This window comes from Myotis nattereri (assembly GCF_964212035.1).
Source record: "Myotis nattereri genome assembly, chromosome: 2".
NCBI lineage: Eukaryota > Metazoa > Chordata > Mammalia > Chiroptera > Vespertilionidae > Myotis > Myotis nattereri.
The window spans coordinates 209,441,207-209,454,839 of record NC_138076.1 but is presented as its reverse complement, the minus strand read 5'-3'; the positions used below and the strand labels follow the sequence as shown (position 1 = coordinate 209,454,839).

The 13,633-nt window shown below is 50.8% G+C and overlaps 2 protein-coding genes across 3 annotated transcripts in view; one reads left to right on the top strand and one right to left on the bottom strand.

Moving 5' to 3' along the window:
• DDX17 (DEAD-box helicase 17) overlaps positions 1-3,912 on the top strand; it is a 19,458-nt gene extending 15,546 nt beyond the window's left edge. For both annotated transcript variants that reach the window (XM_081083340.1, XM_081083339.1), the window contains exon 13: positions 901-3,912. In XM_081083340.1, the coding sequence (XP_080939466.1) occupies positions 901-1,406 (506 nt within the window). In that variant the 3' untranslated portion in view covers positions 1,407-3,912. The remainder of the gene's footprint in view (positions 1-900) is intronic.
• On the bottom strand, positions 3,904-13,633 carry KDELR3 (KDEL endoplasmic reticulum protein retention receptor 3). The gene is made up of 5 exons (XM_081083341.1): positions 13,414-13,633; positions 8,626-8,726; positions 6,428-6,586; positions 5,557-5,809; positions 3,904-4,689 (listed from the first exon to the last, which is right to left on the bottom strand). Exons 1-5 carry the CDS (start codon positions 13,502-13,504, stop codon positions 4,649-4,651), a joined length of 645 nt encoding a protein of 214 aa, XP_080939467.1. The 5' UTR covers positions 13,505-13,633; the 3' UTR covers positions 3,904-4,648.

Below are 13,633 nucleotides of genomic sequence, written 5' to 3'. Positions count from 1 at the left end.
AGTCCTGGAGTTTTCCAGGTACTGCCAAGGTATCTTTTTGTGTTCATTGTGCTTTGCTTTTTTAATTCTGTGAAGGCTTTAATTAAGTATGCTGCTCAATAACAAAGGACAGTGCTTAATAGTTTTTATAATCTCTTCTGAGTAAGACAGTGTGATGGTCCTACATTTCCAGCATATTATTTCTGTAGATAATATAAAATTGACCTTTGTATTTTTAAGTACCTGGTGTATGTTCAAAATTAAGCTGAATTATGGCTACTTTAACACCTAATTTTACACCATTGTGAGGTGGTAGAGCAGGCAAAGTTATTGGATCTAAAAATTAGTTGCAAAATATACTAGAATCTACACCTCCTGACTACCATTTTGGTATTTTCCCCCCGGTTTATTGCATGCATATTTAAGTTCGACATTGGGATTACCTGAGAGATTTATGTATACAGGCTTTTGAGCTTTAGACTTGAGCTAGGAACCTGAGCATCTTTCCTAAAGCTGGTGAGGCGCTTCTGCTGCAGTTAGGCCATAAAGCAGTACTGGGGACCACTGTGCACTAGTAGGGGGTCCCTTTCATGGTGGTATGAGCTTAGCTGCTTGTCTTTTTTTTAACCCTATGGTAAGTCACATACCTCTTTGCCATTGTTCTTACATTTTTAAGATTTTGCTTCTCGGTAATCCTCAAGTCAACACAGTTTCTAAATGGATAGAAAGTTGAATTCTTTATGTTTACCATTCTTTTGAATATGTCTCATTAAAGATTCAAATTAAAGTACTGATTTGGAGGCTGGGCTAGTTAAATATCAAGAAAGAATGTTGAATACTTTTGTACCTAGTAGAACATTTACATGTGGTTATGTTTTCATCATAAGTCTGGCATTAAAAATTCATTGTATCCTTCATCAGGAGGTCGTTCTCGATACCGGACCGCTTCTTCAGCCAATAACCCCAATCTGATGTATCAGGATGAGTGTGACCGGAGGCTTCGAGGAGTAAAGGATGGTGGCCGGAGAGACTCTGCAAGCTATCGGGATCGTAGTGAAACCGATAGAGCTGGTTATGCTAACGGCAGTGGCTATGGAAGTCCAAATTCTGCCTTTGGAGCACAAGCAGGCCAATACACCTATGCTCAAGGCACCTATGGTGCAGCTGCTTATGGCACCAGTGGCTATACAGCCCAGGAATATGGCGCTGGCACATACGGGGCTAGTGGCACCACCACAGCTGGGAGAAGTTCACAGAGCTCTAGCCAGCAGTTTAGTGGGCTAGGCCGGTCTGGGCAGCAGCCACAGCCACTGATGTCACAGCAGTTTGCACAGCCTCCTGGAGCTACCAGTATGATAGGTTACATGGGGCAGACTGCCTACCAGTACCCTCCTCCTCCTCCTCCCCCTCCTCCTTCACGTAAATGAAACCACTCAAGTGGTAGTGACTTGTGCAGACTTACTACATTTAAAGGAACGCTGTCTTTCCCTTTTTTTCTGTTCCCCTTCTCTTTTTAACCCCCACCCCCACCATTGTGGTTTGTCTTTTATGCAGATTAGTTAGAATTCACTGCCAGGTTTCTGCCCGCCAAATTGATCCAGTCTGTAATAATAGTTTTTGTAAAAAATACATATATATAGCTGACTGGAAGAGACCCCCCCCTCCCCCCAACTTCTTGCATGTTGAGGATATTTGAGCTATTTTTCATCTTAAAAGAAAAAGCAAGGTATTAGGCCCTTTTTATGGGAGTCCTTTTTGTTGTCCTGAGTTGGGGGTGGGTGGGGAGGGTAAAGGGTTGAATTCTGCAGAAGAAGATGGCATCTGTGCTTTAAGTTCCTATTACTGAGTTAAAAAACCAAGAGAGAGTTCCCCGCGTGTTTTCCATAATCGGTTTTAATGTCTCCCAAGCTGGAACAGGCTTCCTCAGGCCTGATGAGTTTTTAAGACAGTGCTTTGCCATTGTCCTTTTGGCTGATTGCTTTTTAAGTGCATTCACAGTTTTGAAAAATTCCTAATTGGTTTTGTCTCCCAATCTGGCCTCCCCCTTCCCAGTGACTAAAAAATAATCATTCTAGTGTCAGGTTAGAAATGGAATTGCCAAGTCTGAGTATTTTAAGTGTATCTTTTAAATTAAAAACCCAAGTGTTTATTGCAATGGCTAAAAGGAGCAGCTCAGCATCTGGGTGGAAGCTGCCTATTTTTCTTCCCCATATAAACAGGGACCATCTGTGAAATTCATTTTTCAACCAGACAGCTGCTGTTGACAGAATGAACATAAATGCTCACTGGAAATTTATTAACCAGTTAAGTGCATTCACCTGCAGTGTAAAAACCACCTTTAATTATAAACAGTATACTCAATGGGCAACTTTTTCTTTTTTTTTCTTTTTTTAACTATAGAGCTAGAATAAAAGCAACTCTTTGCCAGCTACTCAGCCCTTTTGGCCAAGTTATCGTGAATAAATAATCTTAAGGGTTTATTAGGAAAGAACTCTTACTCTCTTCATACTTTTGTCTGCTGTGCTTTGTAACAGCTGTGGGTGCAAATTTTCCTTGACATCCTTTTGCACTCAGCTTTCTACAGGTAGGTAGTGCTTACAAAAAGGTACCAAGGACTATAACCTAAGTCCTTTTCCTCCATCTGAAGGTAGGTGAGTTTGTCCCCTTCATGATAACATTGACTGTTTCACTGAGACTACCTGTAATAGACCTGGAAAGACTTTTCTGCGCTCGTGTTCACTATAACAGTACAGGGAGATCAGACAGAGTCAGAAACCTGTCATCTAGTGTCAGACGTAATTAATACTGTCATCAGTATTGCTCATTCACAGTGTAGTTGAAGAGGGAAAGGGCCACTGCATTTTTGGCTAAGGCCTGTGTGCGTGCTCATTTGTAAGATCCAAATATCTAAATACTTGAGGTTTTTTGTTTTCCTTTTGAAATTAAGGGAGAGAGAAGGGTTTGTTTCTGAGAGGTTCTGAAAGTGTGGTTGAATATACAACATACAGGTAGGTTGTGAGCATAAGTTGAAATATATGCATGTGAGATCTTTGCCCACCCCTACACCTCTCCCCTACTCCTTTCTTTTTTCTTAACTTCTTTTTCCCCCCTTAATAGAAGTTGAGGCCGAAAGAGGGTAGTAGGCACAGGAGAAACATGGCAAAACTGCTCTGTGCTTTTAAACCAAAGTGTTTTCTTCTTGCCCTCCTTAAAAAAATGTTTGTTTGTTTAAGCACTGACCAGTCGATTGTAGGCATTTCTACATGAGAATTCTGATTTTTTTTTTTCAAAACAGGTGCCACCAGAGGGGCTGTCATACTCACTTGCAGGTCTGAGAAGCGTCCCTTTTTAGGAAAGGTCTTTGGGCAAGCAAGCAATAAATAGTTTGTCTGTTGCTTGCCTCCCTTTTTTCCACCAGGAATATTGTAATCATATAGTCAAAATAGCATGTTCCAAATCCTAAAAGCTGTTGTGGCCTGAGCACAGCTGGAACCTAGCAGGGTTGTCCTGTAATCTAGAGTAACCTTCTGCCTCTATGCCTGACGCTCACAATTCAGGGTCAGCCTTAGCTTCAGAGCACAGGCAACAGGATCTCATTTGATGCTAGGTATGCGGTCATGGTTAAACTCACTTAGGGAAAGGATTTCAACATTAAGCTATGGGGCTGCTTCTCCCCAATCCCTCAACAACTCATTGTGTGGAGTTCTGTCATCTCAAAGGTTGGTGGCTTTTGCTTGGGATCAGTGCTCTCTATTCATGTCCTTGCTGGTCTCCGAACACATTCCTGTTGCGTTAAGACTTGAAAGATTGTAGATGTGTGATGTCCAGGCACAGGATGCTAAGAGCTATGTTACTATTCTTAGTTTGTAAATTGTCCTTTTGATACCATCTTGTTTTCTTTTGTAGGTATAAATAAACACTGTTGACAATAAAGTGTGAGCTTTTTATTACTTAAAAATTGTGACTATAGCCAATGGTGGTCCTCTTACATTTTTTTATTTGCTTCAAGACGGGTTGGGGATGGAAATTGCCTTAGTTATTAGCACCTAAAAATGTGAAAGGGAGGTGGGATTGATTGGTGTTAATGCAAATTTGAGTCACAAAGCAAAAAACAAGACCTGGTAGGGTAAAAGGGCTTGGGTATGTTTCCTCATCAGTAAATGGTCGTCATGCTAACAGTACTGACCTAAGATTGTAACTGGGTTAAAGTATGCTGAGTGTGGAACTACAGTGAGCCACAGTAAGACCTGAGTTGATTTTAAAGGTGAGCGTGAAACTAAGTCTTGCCAGAGCTTGTAAATTTGGTGTTTTGTACTCAGAGGGACATCTTTCCAGATTGGGATTGCCGTAGCATGCCTCACACGAGGGCCTTAGAGGCCATAGTTTATTTGACCCATTTGTGATTTGACCAACTAAGGTTTGATGTTCCTGTTGACATTAGAATATCAAATGTCACCATTTTTATGTAATTGGCCCAAGTGTTACCTCTGTAAGAGAGGTGTTATTGATGAGGTCTTCTAGATAGAATGATCAGTGCTTTGCTGAAATCCATGCACACTGAGCAGTTTTCTGGCTTTAATTTTTACATTTGGTCTGAGTCCTGTATTAAGTTGCTTGATAGAACATCTCAAATAGTTGGCTTCATATCCTCCTTGTTCTTTGAGGGCCCTCAAATTGGCATTGGAAGACTTAACTTCTTTCCTTTAAGGACTAGAAGAAAATAAGAGAGATGGAATATTAGTTCTTTCAGGAAAAAAAAAAACATACTAATGAGTAGACTCCTTTATAACTTTGTGCATAATCTTAGTATCTCTAATGCCCAGTTCACAGCTGTTCAGATGAAAAAGCCAAGAGGGGAACTTCACCGCAAGTTAACTACATCTCACTGACCCCCATCTTGGTTTCTGATACTCCCACCACCACTCCCTTACGCTGTAAGGTTAACACCTGATTCCTTTAGTCCACATCTCAAACATCAGTCCATCAGCAGTCCCTCATTCTACTCCCAAGAGAACTGTCCACTTCTCTCCACTAATGACTTCTTCCCAACCATTGCAGTTGCCTCTAAACTATCCTGCTTTGGCAGCTGGTGGATCTGTTTAAGTCAGTGGTTGCCAACTGGTGGTCCATGAGGTCTGAAAGGTTGGGGACCGCTGGTCTAAGTGACTCCAACAGCAGCCCTTTGTAATCAGAATGCACTGCAAACCCCTCACCCTGGCCTATATGTCTCTGTGTGACGGACGCACTTGGCCTCTGACATCCCCAGGTTTATAGATCTGGACCCCACTAGCCTTTTTGTACTAAGCAGATTCTTGCCTTGGGGCTCATATAGTAAATATAAGCTGTTCCTTATTTTCCAAACTTGCCTCATAACAGTCTTGCCCATACACAGGGTTAGCACTGTACATACAGCATATCCCCTCTGTACTATTTTTTTCATAGCACCATTTCACTTGTATATGTCTTCCCATTAAAATAAGCACCATGAGGGGCAGAGACTTGCCTCTGTTCACATTTCCATATCCACTCACACTGAATGGCAGGTGCCAGCAACACTGCTGTTCTCCCAGCACCTACCTTTGGTCACATACAAGTAGAAGAAGTCACAGTAGAAGATGGTTTGTACCACTCCAGACACCACTGCAATTTGGTCATAGAAGCCCTCAGTCTGGTACCGCCTGATCCAGTTAGCCAGGTAGAGGGCCCGGTACAGGCCCAGAAAGAACAGGTAGTGGGTAGTAATGGTCTCGGCCTCTCCAGTCTTGCTGATCATGAAGAGCTGGGGCAGGATGGCCACCGATTCCAGGTAGATGGAGAAAGTCCAGAGGATCTGAGCCAACGAGATAAGTGTCCAGAGGAGGTTGGTCAAGACCAAGAAGAGGCCCATCTCTTTAAAAGAATTTCTAAAATATGTTTACTGGAGAGAATACAGTGAAGTAAAAAATCATATTCTGAATAATTTTTAATATGTATCATTCAACCTCTTTAAGAAGCTTTCCCCCCCACAACAGCATGGACATTTCTATAGCTCAGTGTTTTAACCGCAGAATTTTATTGTGTAAACTCCCCTGGACTGAGCCATGGCTTCTCTCACACAATGTAGGCTGCGAACACCAGCATCAGAATCGCGCGAGGTGCTTGCTGCCCCAGGTTGTTGGGCTACAGCTCAGACTACAGAGTTAAACCTTGGCCTGGGCTGTGCTCTGGTGCCCACTAACCACCCGCTGGACAGGTCTCAAGAGCCGTAGGTGGTGCTGTGAGGCTCTGTGCCTGAACACCACAGGAAATGTGCCGTTTCCAAATGGGGCGGTATGGACAGCTTGTTGCTCGTTTCTAAACCTCCCGCTGAACAATCTGAGTAATAAAACAGGCCCAGACACGAGTCCCGAGGGCAGGACGCTGGGCGCACGTTTACCTTTGAGAATCGGTCCCGGGGCCCCTTGCTTACCTCCAGGGGAGTGAAACTATAGTTCTCAAGGAAGGAGAGGCCAATGACTGGGACCAGAAGGAACTCCAGGCGGAACGTGTCATTCTCGCTGTCAAACGTTTTCCGAAATTTCCCATAGATCATGTACACCGTGACATAGGCGCAGAGGAGGAACACCAGCTGCAAAGGGGGAGACACGGGGGCATCGATGAAGTCATTTCCCAGCCACTTGGCTGGGCTTCAAGGCCACCCTGAGCTGGGACCTACCCAGCCTCATGGCTAGTGCTCTGCCTTAAGGTGGAAGAGGTGAAATGTGTTTGCAATTTCTCTTCGGTCCAGTAGCCTAGAACCTGAAGCTATTGACCCTTGTTAGTAACTTCATGCTTCTGATTGGGACTGATGGTGCTACGGTGAGGACTCAGAGTGCCCAGGCCAAAGGCCAGGACTGGTCTTTGCGGGAGGATTCCTCAGTGGCATCACAGGGCACTTTTAAAACCGGAGCTTTTTAGGTGCGCATCAGTGGCTTGTGAGCATTCTTCCACAGGGACTAACGCCCCTCAGCCCATGGTCACTGCTCCTTCGGAAACGTTCTCTTTCTAATTAGCAGCAGCTGTCCTCCAGCATGTAATGATTGTAGGATCTGGCCTCAAACCTTCTGGGCCAGAGGTTCTCAAACTTGGAGATGCATCAAAATCACATAGTTGACTGCCCCTTCACTGCCCGGTTTCTGCTTCAGTAGGTCTGAGTGGGCCTGAGGATCTACATTTCTAGCAAGTTTCTACGTGATGCTGCTGGTGCTGGCCTAGGACTACACTGGCCTAAAGGGTTATTTGTAGTGCCCGACTGGTGTGGCTCGGTGGTTGAGCATCAACCCATGAACTAGGAGGTCACAGTTCAATTCCCCATCAAGGCACATTGCTGGACTGCAGGCTGGATTCCCCACTAGGGGGCGTGCAGGAGGCAGCTGATTGACGATTCTCATCGTTGATGTTCCTCTCCCTCTCCCTCTCTGAAATCAATAAAAATATATAAAAATAAAAATAAGAGTGTCAGCCTGGGCACCAAAAGGTCACGGGTTTGACCTCAGGTTTCGGTTGGGGTTGTGCAGGAGGCAACCAATCTATGTGTCTCTCTCACATCAATGTTTCTCTCTCTCCCACTCCCTCCCTCCCCACCTCCCTTCCTTGGGTGAGGTTTAAAAATAAACAAAAAAACAATTCAGGTAATTTCACTGAAGTCTTTTCTCACCAGAATGAGGCACACATACTCTGTCACCATAGCTAAAAATACTAGCTGCTGCCCATGATCATATGTTCTGTAAATGTCTGTGCAACAGTGTCTTCCCTAGGAGGGAATTCCTATAAGAGGGTCCTGTTGACTTCTGAATTCCCAGCCCCTGACTCAGGACCCAGCACAAAACAAATGCTGGAATGAACGAATGAATCACGGGCGTGGTGATCACTTCTTTTTTATTTTTTTTCAATGCTCATCCGAGGATATTTTTCCATTGATTTTTTTTAGGGAGAGTGGAAGAGAGGGAAAAACAGAGAAATATCGATGTGAGAGAAACACATCGATTGGTTGCCTCCTGCATACGCCCCAACCAGGGCCCAGGCCAGGGAGGAGCCTGCAACCCAGGTACATGCCCTTGGCCGGAATCAAACTTAGACTCTTTGGTCCGCAGGCCGACGCTCTGGCCACTGAGTTAAACCAGCTAGGGTAGGCGATCACTTCTTTATGTCACAAAAATGTGGAACCTGACCTCTTCACAGTTCCTCGACCTCAGGAGCCATGCTAAGGGCTGGTCTGCTGGGCACAAGTCAGACCCTTGGGCAGAGAAGAAACGGCACCACTTGTGTGTTGAATTTAAAGAGACAGTGATTTCAGGCCCTCACACTCAAGTTCGCACCCACAGCAGCCTTCTCCCCCAATCCTAGGAACAAGATGCCTGGGATCCCAAAGCGGCATCTCTGATAACGGAGGAGAAAGGGAACTCACTTTGCTTAAATAGCTTCTGGGTTTTAGGCACTTTACCTATGCTCCCTCATGTCATCTTCACAGTAGCCCTGCCAGACAAGGTAGGATTCCCTCCCAGGGCGCCTTTCTTCCTTAGACAGGACTGAAACCAGGTCTGCCTGGCTCCACAGCCTGAGTTCCCCAGCGTAGTCTCATGGTGTGTGGGGCCTCCGCAGGTCCCCCCATGGCCCCCCCCCCCTCACCTTCATGACTGTGTTGTAGATGGAGATGAAGTTGGTGAACAGGTCCAGGTACCTGGTAGTGAAGACGAGAGCGAAAAGGATCTGGCTCTTCCCAGAGATGCCTGTGGTCGGAGGGGGACAGGAGACCGTGAGAACGCAGACGGCTAGGCCCACGTGCACCCGAGAAGCCCGAGCCTGAGCTGGAGAGGCCTCCAGAGTGTCCCGTCTCCTTTAGTGCAGACGCCCTGTGCCGGTGCTGCGCTCTCCCGAGAGCGGGAAACACCCTTCTCGCCGGGTCACCTGCGTCTCTGTTCCTTTCATGAGGTTGCAATCTGTCTCCCAACCTCCAAAGAGACTGAACGCTGAGTCCCCAGGGCCCGCGTGGGCCTGCCTTGGTTCTTGCTCTGGAAACGGTGGCAGTCGTGTGAGGGGGACGGGTGGGGGAGAGGGAGGAGGGGGGCCTGAGGATTCTCTGTGCTCCACCCCCAGAGCCCCACGGACAATCCCCAAAGCTCTGTCTGTTGAAGAACAACTCACTCACTTGACAAGGTTGACTCGCCAGGGAGACCAGAGCAGGTGGAGGAAGGCACGGGGCCAGGGGAACATTCTATTTGTTTTTCCAAATCCAAACATGTGAAAAAGCCTGTTTTTCTCTCGTCGTAAACGTTATGACAAAGATCAGCATGTACACAAAGCTGTAAACCAAAAGGCAGCCATCACCTGCGTCCCAAAGCCTCCGCCTGCGCCCTTCCCAGCCTTTCTCGGCTCCTGTGTTGTGCACACATAGGACACGCACAGATGCATCGAGGGCACAAAACTGGAGTCCCACTTTCTAGGCTGCTTCCTCACCTGCTTCGGCCTCTTTGCTTTTAGCTTTTTATTTTAAAAATAATCTCAGATCTCCAGAAGAGCTGCGAAGACAGTGCCAGGGTTCCCACACACCCTTCCCGGCTTCCTCCCGTGCTTGCGTCTTGCATAACCACAGAGCTTGACCGAAGCGAAGCCATTCACGCTGGGGGAGCACCGACTCCACCCCAGGCTCTATTTGGGTCTCAGCAGTTTCGCACGGACACCCTCCTCTGTTCCGGGATCCGATCCAGGAACCGAAGCGGGTGTGCTTCCTGGGCCTCTGTGGGCCACTTTTGGTACGTCCTGGAGACGGTTCCAGAACCAGGGGCGCAGAGGCCCTGCCCCCCTTTTCCCGCGCTCTCTCAAGCCCACACCAGCGTGGAGCCCACCACACCACACCCGTCCGTGGGCCCACCTTTCTGCATCCAAAGGTCAAGTCTGTCCACTCCCCCACTCTATCCTGAGCCACGTCTACCCTGAACCACTGTCCGCCCCGCTGGCTGCTCACCGGCTCTGGCTGCTCCTGTCCTCCTCCCACCTTATCCTTGCCACCCCCACCTCTCCTCCCTGTCCCCTTCCCATCCCGCCCCGTCCCCCATGGCAGGGACACTCCTGCTTCGGACTCTTCCGAGTTCTGACCTATGTACTCCCGTCTGACCGAACTCATCCTCTCCCCGGGAGCCCCCTCCTTTTCCTGTCTCCCCGTCATAATGCCACCACATCCCCTCCACGCTCCAGCCAGAAAACCAGGAGCCAGCCTGGAGTCTCTTTCCCCTGGGTCCCCCGCCTCCTGCTTCTGAGCTCCACGGCTCCCACTCCATGCCCCTCACTCAGCCAGGCCCCCCGCCTCAGTGACCCCCAACTGCTCTTCCCATGGGCTCTTAGCCAGCCCCCAGAGCCCTTCAAATAACCAAATCCTCACCATGGCTCAGGAGGGCCTGCCGGGTGCCTCCCTGGCCCCACATCTGATCTCTCCTCCTCTCTCCCTCCCTCCAGCCACGGTGACACTCGTGGGTTTTATCCTAAATGTAATGGAACAACTGGGGAGTCGGGCTCCGAGAAGTGGCATTACCTGACTCAGGCTCTGGTTCCTTCCTGCGGCTGAATGTGCCTGATCTGACTATTCCTCTGGTGATGGACAATTCAGAGACAGGGAGATATATATATTTGTTAATCCTTACCCAAGGATATTTTTTTCTTTGATTTTTTTTAAAGAGAGTGGAGGGGAGGGAAAGAGAGAGAGAAAGAAACACCGATTGGTTGCCTTTGATCCCCACATGCGCCCCTGGAGCCGGGGATAAAACCTGCAATCCAGCCAGGTACATGCCCTTGACCAAGAATCGAACCCGTGACTGTTCAGTGAGCGGGCTGTCACTCCAACCACTGAGCAACACCAGCAGGGTGAGAGGAATATATTTTTATAGATTTCAGAGAGGAGGGGAGAGGGAGAGAGAGAAACATCAATGATGAGAGAGAATCATTGATTGGCTGCCTCCTGCTCGCCCCACACTGGGGATCGAACCTGCAACTTGGGCATGTGCCCTGACCGGGAATCGAACCGTGACCTCCTGGTTCGTAGGTTGATGCTCAACCACTGAGCCACGCCAGCCGGGCGAGAGGAATATTTTTAATGACTGAGGATGAATACCACTGAAGCCCCTAACATTCCAGAGAGCACTGGGCCCATGTGCCAGCTTTCCTACCAGCACAGCCTGGCAGGCTGGCCTCACAGTCCCCATCTGTAAAATGGGCGCCTTCACACCTACAAGCAGAACTGATTCAATGGGAACCTGAGTGCCTCCTGGGGGGCTGGCACTGCAACAAGGTGGGAACGAGCCCGCCGGGGGAGGTGATACTGACAGCTCTGGGCTGTGCCTGTTGCTAAGCCATCTCACTGAGCCCTCAGAAGCCTTCTGGAGGCCCTCAGCCCCACTAGGAGGGCCCAGGAAGCAGCCTGGTGGGGGTGCTTGGCCACCTGACTCACACGGCCTCCCCAAGCCCTCCCTTATCGCCATCCTCACTGCCAGGCCCTGGGCTGCACCACACCGTCCGCAGTGCTGGGGGCCCTGGTGGTCTGGAGTGCCATGGTTGCAACACTCTTTTGAGAGCAAGGCGTCATTTCCACCAAAGCAAGCGGGGCATGGAGACCCGGGACATGGGAGGGAGCCGCGTCAGGGCCTGGCCAGAGTCCCTGAGGGCACCTCAGCACAATGGGGCCACCGCCCAGGCGCAGCCCTTCCTCCCAATCGACAGATGGGAAAACCGAGTCTCAAGGTCACCCCCTGAGTCAGGGGCAGGCAAGAAGCAAGCCCCAGTCTCCTCTGCCTCCAGGGCTGAGTCAGCAGGGTCGCACCGGGCCCTGCTCTTGGGGCTGACAGGGCTGGCATCGAGGCACCTCACCCTCACACACTCAACAGGCCTGTGCCAAGCCCCCTCTGGCGCGCACAGGCTGTCCTTTCTCTCCCCTAACAAACCGGGTCATTTACTCAGTCGCTACTGTTGCTTATTAATGGTCTCCCACGGCTAGAGTCCGCTTCCTCAGCCCAGGATCCAGCCTGTGCTGTATGCCAGGGACCTAGCACAGTGCCGGGCAGAATGGGCTGGAGAACAGCGCCCCCTCCTGGTCATGGTTGCACACCCAGCCCAGAGTCCTCCACGGAAGTGCAGGGACAAGTCCAAGCTTGGTTCTGCCGGTCACTGACACCTTCTGACCCAAAGTCCCCTCTCAGCATTCCTGGCCCCCTTCCCCTGAGTGCGAGCCGTGAGTGCCAATCTCTCCAGAAACCCCAAACCCGAATGGCCTCCCAGTCCAGAATGCCGCCCTCTGCAGTGACCCTCCCATCAGCACCCACCCCTCCCAGGCTGGTGGCCTCCACGCTGCTCTCCCTGCCTCCGCTCTTGGACCCTCTGCACAGCTTTCAGGTCCCCTTCTGAGCGCCCTCCCTTGCTCCCAAGCCTTCCATGGCTCCCCAGTACCAACTCCCTAGCTTGACAAACAAGACCCTGTCACATATAAACCACCCTCCTTCCAGACTCGCCTCCCAGACCACCCCCAATTGGGCTGCTCGCCCCTCCAGGGATGTGCCTGCCCTCTGTGACCTCTGGACTTTTGCACCCCGTGTCCCCCACGCAGCACACCCTTCCTGGTAACACTGCCGTCTACCAGGACCCAGCACAGAGCTGCACCTTCAGGAAGCCTTCAGGGCTGGCCCTCTGCCTCCCAGGCCCCCACAGGAAGTCCCCACTCATCTCTGCATCTCCTCCCCCCAGTGCCAAGCACAGGGCAGGCCGGCAGGACCCTAGCAGGCAAAGATGGCGGCAGGAGGCCTGGGCAGCCTCTTCCTGCACTGGGTCGGCTTGGCCACCACCAGTCCAGCCCTGAACCTCCTCCAAACCCCCAGCAGGGCAGCCAGACTACAGGGCAAAAGAGCGGGCCCTCCTGCCCTCCGCAGGCTGGGGCTCAGGGGCAGCTCCGTGCCCACCTGGGCTGGGCTTGGGCCCTCCTGCCACATCACAGACGCCTGTGCCACACCCAGGCGGGGTGCGGGGACAGGGGGGCACTGGAGGGGGTGGAGGGGGCAGGAGAGAGTGGGGTGGAGAAGGAAAGAGGAGACAGCGTTGGGGACCACCCTGTTCAAACCTCCTCTGCCCCCACCCTCCCCTCCCACCCCGGCCTGAGGGAGGAAAGACAGAACAATGGCCTCAATGCCCTGCACCCCTGGAGGCAGAGGGGTGTCACCGCCCCCTTACCCCCCTCTTCCAGTGAGCAGTGGCAATGCGGGGGGGGGGGGGTGAAGGCGCGAGCCCACCCTCCCTCCATCACCTCCAGGGCGCCCTTTGACAGGGACAACTGGACAGTATCTTTGGAAGCTGCGCTCTGGAAACCCTTCCACCCCCAGCCGAAGCCCCACCCTGAGCAGATGGGGGCCCCCTCGGGCCCGCCGCCCGGACGCCCCTCACCCGCGCAGCACTTGGACCTCCAGATCTTCCCCAGCAGCAGGATCATGGCCAGGAGGTGGCTCAGGTCGCCGAGGATGCGGAACACGTTCATGGCGCGGCGCGCCCGGCCGCTCCCGCGCGCAGCCGACTCCGGGAAACTTTCTGGCGGGCGAGGCGGCTGCCACGTCCCCGGCGGCCCTCGGTCCCGCGCCGCCCGCCTCCGCAGCCGCTCGGCCCGGCC

What these genes read in the sequence shown, in the direction of transcription:
- KDELR3 (XM_081083341.1), bottom strand. Translation starts at nt 13,504, where the DNA reads ATGAACGTGTTCCGCATCCTCGGCGACCTGAGCCACCTCCTGGCCATG. An exon ending in TCTACAACACAGTCATGAAG is followed by an intron (nt 6,587 to 8,625) that starts GTGAGGGGGGGG and finishes CCCCCTTTGCAG; the next exon opens with CTGGTGTTCCTCCTCTGCGC. An exon ending in ATAGTTTCACTCCCCTGGAG is followed by an intron (nt 5,810 to 6,427) that starts GTAAGCAAGGGG and finishes TCGTTGGCTCAG; the next exon opens with ATCCTCTGGACTTTCTCCAT.